The sequence below is a fragment of the Salvelinus sp. IW2-2015 genome, unplaced genomic scaffold, assembly GCF_002910315.2.
Source record: "Salvelinus sp. IW2-2015 unplaced genomic scaffold, ASM291031v2 Un_scaffold2989, whole genome shotgun sequence".
NCBI lineage: Eukaryota > Metazoa > Chordata > Actinopteri > Salmoniformes > Salmonidae > Salvelinus > Salvelinus sp. IW2-2015.
Window position 1 is genome coordinate 73367 of NW_019944283.1, and position 5531 is coordinate 78897.

The 5531-nt window shown below is 41.2% G+C and overlaps 1 protein-coding gene across 1 annotated transcript in view; it reads right to left on the bottom strand.

Annotated features, from left to right (window-relative positions):
* The window catches only part of atp10a (ATPase phospholipid transporting 10A), a 65887-nt gene extending 62912 nt beyond the window's left edge, over positions 1-2975 (bottom strand). Inside the window, 1 exon segment of the mRNA XM_070440776.1 lies at positions 2872-2975. Coding sequence (XP_070296877.1) covers positions 2872-2975 — 104 coding nt within the window.
* Between the last annotated feature and the right edge of the window lie 2556 nt (positions 2976-5531).

Consider the following 5531-nt stretch of genomic DNA (forward strand, 5'->3'; position numbering starts at 1 on the left):
CTACCTTACTAAGACTCTATAACCCCCTACACTCTACTTAGACTCTATATCCCCCTACCTTACTAAGACTCTATATACCCCCCTACCTTACTAAGACTCTATATCCCTACCTTACTAAGACTCTTATATCCCCCTATCCTTACTAAGATCTATATCCCTCCTCCCCTACCTTACTAAGACTCTATATCCCCTACCTTACTAAGACTCTATATCCCCTACCTTACTAAGACTCTATATCCCCTACCTTACTAAGACTCTATATCCCCCTACCTTACTAAGCCTCTATATCCCCTACCTTACTAAGCCTCTATAACCCTCTGATATACCTTACTAAGACTCTATAACCCTCTATAACCCTCTATAACCCTCTATAACCCAACTATATACCCGACTGGGCATATCACGTTGTTCATTTCACTGGTCACCATTTTTTTATGATGAAGTTTACCGGTAAATCCCCAGTCACGTGGAGTTTATTTACATACAAACAATGGCGAGTGACTTGAGCTTTGTGATCCAGTCACTATCGATCAGCATGCGCCAGGTGACCCAGTTACCGTATGGAATTCACAACTACATTTTTTGCCAGCGAGATATCTTAGACTATTTTCTTGAACAGTCTAAAATGTACTATATGCTCTGCAGTTGTGCATTTAGTTTGCTAATTTAGTAGCTAGTTGGCTATCTAGCTATGTGGTTAGCTTCTTTAAAACAAATCAAGCTTTGCTTGGTAACAGCAGATAATACCCTCCTGGATCAAGAGCCTTGCTGGTGAGTATTTGTTTTGTGCAGCAAACTGTGTGTAGCATTTGTAAGTTACTTGTACAGTTTAGGTCAGAGACTATATACAATTATTTGCAATGCGCTCATTAGCATTTAGTTAGCATTCTCTATGCGATTTTCCTTGTACTTGTTAGCATTGCTAACCGTCAGATTACAGAGTCTCAATGGGGTTTCAAAAACACAGTCCCTTGTGTTCAGTGCCGGTATTACCGAATATCCCGGTATGGCACAAGGTCGGTATGAAGCCATGACAATCTACAGCCACTATATTGTAGTAGTGACTTCTATGGTAGTGAAGCCCTCAGATCCTCAGGGAATCAATCAGGACATTCATCACGTTATCACTATCCCTGATCCTTACATCCCAGCTCAAGAAATAACATTTAAAAGCTTATCAGGTATCATCTAGGGAAAGTCACGGTACGGGACTGGATCTTTGTCTGCGTCCTAAATGGCAAACTTTTTCCTATATAGTGCACTACCGGTCCTGGTCAAAAGTAGTGCACTATGGGACACACTCTTAACCAACCAGACTACAGAGGTGCTTAGTCTCAGAGATGTCAAACACTGTTCAGTCTCACGGTAAGCTGCCGCTTCTCAAATGCTAATTGAGGATGTAGTGTGGTGTGTGGTTCACCCCCGTAGTGACACAACAGCCTCCTGCCTGCCTGCCTCCACCACTACAGCCTTTGGTAATGATAATGGTGGTAATCGAGTAATGTAGTAATGGCATGGAGTTCGGCTACGTAAATGGTCAAAGATGAATGGTCCTACCATAATCACATGCAAGGTGCAACTAGTTAAGTGCGTGTCTTAATGGTGAGTTACCCACTCCAAGGTAATCAATGTTGGCAGTGGTGGTCCCTCCCGCCAACTCCGTAACAGAATGTCTGGCATTGGACAGATGCATTTTCCCTATCGCTACTTCTTTTCAAAACAGGTATCTAGTAGTAATAGCGATCAGTGTATTGGTACTTGGTAGTTAATGGTAGTGATGGTATTGGTAGTAATGGGGTGATGGTAATGGTAAGTGGTGGTGATGGTAGTAATGTTGGGTGGTGGTATATGGTAGTAATGGTAGTGATGTAATTGGTAGTATGGTAGTGATGGTATTGGTAGTAATGGTAGTGATTGGTAGTAATGGTAGTGATGGTAGGTGATGGTATTGGGTATTGGTAGTATGGTATGGTAGTAATGGTTGATTGGTAATTCGGTAGTAATAGTCATAGTGATGGTATTGGTTAGTATGCGTAGTGTGTATTAGACGGTGTTATTGGTAGTGATGCGATTGTAGTAATGGTAGTGATGTATTGGTAGTAATGGTGTGATGGTATTGGTAGTAATGGTGGTTGATGGTATTGGTAGTAGTATGGTAGGGTAGCATGGTTATTAGTTATTGCCAGTATTATCTGTGGTTTACATGCGCATAGGGGACTCACAGCATTCAAGCATTGCAAAAGCGCGTAATGGTGGTACTGTACATGGTGGTGATGCGTTTTATTCGGTGCTAGTTCAATCGCCGCGATTCGTCGGTAGTAATGGTGGTGATGGTATTGGTAGTAATGGCGGTGGTGGTAGTAATGGTGGTGATGGTATTGGTAGTAATGGTAGTGATGGTATTGGTAGTAATGGTAGTGATGGTATTGGTAGTAATGGTAATGGCGGTAATGGTAGTACGGTGGTAATGGTAGTGGTGATAATAGTAGTGGCACCCTATTCCCTATATAGTGCACTACTTTTGACCAGGGCCCATAGGCCTCTACTGTATATAGGGAATAGGGTGCCATTTGGGACACAACCAGTTTGTGGGTCAGAAACATCCCTCCCTCCAGTTAGTTTGATTCCGGTTCCTAATGAGCTTTTAACCACCATCAACGTCAATGCAGAAAGAGCAACTGGAACGGACGACCAGATGTAATTCATTATGATTAAATGCAGCTCACTGAAGTTGTTTTTTATCCATAATGATGTCTATCAATATTAAAATAACCTCTCTATGTAATAAAGAGCCGAGGCACGATGAAGACAGAGAGAAGGTACGAGTTTCAAGTTAAGCAGTATAACGTAAGAGAACGAAGGTGTACTCACATGTAGCCACGGAATCTGGCCAGGTCGTTGTTAGGCTTCTCACATTCTATGACGCTGTTGTATTTGGACGGGTCAAAATCACAATCCTGTAGAACAATACACATTTTTACTTAGCAATTCTGTCCTTTATTAAAACAACTAACCTCTTTGATATGCACGTCTATTCATCAATAAAACCACATCTCTTCTATAGGTCATTTCATTTTCATTGATTTCTAAAAGGAATCCAAAATGTGTACACTTGAAAACAAACAATCTGGAAAGTGAGATCGAGGCAGAGTAGTCAGACCCAGAGAAAACAGGAAGTGAGATCGAGGCAGAGTAGTCAGAACCAGAGAAAACAGGACGTGAGATCGAGGCAGAGTAGTCAGAACCAGAGAAAACAGGCCTGTACTCACAAAGAGTCCTAGAGAAGGAGTGCTGATCTCGGATCAGGTACTCCATGTCCATATAATCTTATTTATTATGATCCCAGATAAAAACTGATCCTAAATCAGCACTCATACTCAGACTGTGAATACAGCCCCTGGTCTATCAGATGGTAAATGTTATATAGGGTAGTAGAGGAATCATCATGACCAAAGAATTCTTGTCAAATCGGTGTGAGACCGAACAAACAACAAAGCTAGTGTCAGTGTACCGAGAAGCCTATCAAAACACAACGCTAGTCCGTGTGGAATGTTGGTTAACATGGACAGCATCATTAGGTTCTAGAATCTTCATGACAAAGGTCAGAGGTCGACTCTATGGTTACATCTTAAAAAAGGCCCAGTTTAGTCAGAAAATGTGATTTGCCTGTGTCTTATATACAGTATATTTCCACACTAAYGTTGAAATAATACTGTGAAAATMATAATGCCCTTTTTTTTGTGTAAGAGGGGTTTGAAAAGAAGACCTGAAATGTCAGCCTGTTTTGGTTGGATGGAGTTTTCGCTTGCCTGGTGACATCACCATGCGGTAAATTTGTAATAGACCAATAAGAACGAGAGTTGTAAAACTGTGCCAACAACAGTTAGTTTTCATTATTTCCCCCTTCCCACTCAGACCACTTCCAGACAGTCCTAGCAACAACAACAAAAAAACTCTTGCTTGAGAAATTGCTCTTTGCTAAGAAGCGATTTGTTTATTTTTTAKATTTTAATTGAAAAACACACTAAGTTAAGTTACTTAATTGTTACTCAGAAATTATTTGATATTGAGATAAAAACATCTGCAACTTTAAAAATGGTACCCTATTCCCTATAGTGTCCTATTTCTTACTGGGAGGGGGTCTAAAGAAGTGCTCCATGTAGGGGACAGGGTACGCTTTGGGATGTTGTCTCTTCATCACATTGGAGGAGTGAGCTGCAGTCAACTCCCAAACAAACAGTTATGCTGAGACAATACAGGGGGGTGTGACTTKTCCACACCTTCGTAGGGCTGTAACGGACATGTCATTTTGGATGACGGTAATTGGCCAGCCAYATGACCACGGTCATCGTAATACCCATTGGAATGCTCCGGACTGCATGTGCTGGAATTGAAATCGAATTAATAGAAAGGGAATCCCCTTTTTCAAGTCAATGATGGCATAATGGGTGGACAGGAGTGTACACATCGGACCAAAGCAGGAAGTAAAATCCATGCTGTGATTTGTTGATTCAACTCAACTAACATTACATTCCATTGCATGAGCCACATCAGTTTAAAAAAAATCACTTGAATGAACATTCTACATTACCATGGACATTATTGCATCACAATACCAGGCAGCCATTGAGAGTGTACCTATGAGTTTACCAGGCAAATTTCCGGGGTTAGAGGTTACAACTTTCAAGCCCATTCTATTTCTGTGTGTGCTGCGGCTACTGCTGCATTGTGGGGGACATTTCCTACGCAACGGAAGACTTGTTTTCTTGTTTCAGCAKGGAGAAACAAACTTCTCATCACAGTGTTAAAATCAATTCCAATTTAATTTGTCACATGCTTGGTGAACAACAGGTGTAGAGTAACAGTGAAATAATCATATATACACAGGGTACCAGGTAATAACCTGGCTATATATACACACACACAGGGTACCAGGTAATAACCTGGCTATATATACACACACACAGAGGTACACCGTACATAACCTGGCTATTTACACACACACATGGGTTCCAGGTAATAACCTGGCGTTATATATACACACCACACAGGTGTACCAGGTTAATAACCTGCTAATATATCACACACACACAGGGACAGGTTAATAACCTGCTTATATATACCACAACACAGCGTACCAGTAATAACCGGCTATATAACACACCACAGTTACAGTAATAACCTGGCATATATATAACACACACAGTGGGTACCAGTAATAACTGGCTATATATACACACACACACAGGTACCAGTCAATAACCTGGCTAATATAACACACCACAGGACCAGGTAATACCTGGCTTATTATAAGACACACACACACAGGACCAGGTAAACTGTAATATACACACACAACAGTACCAGGTAATAACTGGCTCTATATATCACACAGCACAGGGGATACCAGGTAAAACCTGGCCTATATATACACCACACACAGAGGTACCAGGTATAACCTCGTGCTATTACACACACACAGGGTCCAGGTAATAACCTGCTATACTATAACACACACAGTTGGTACAGGT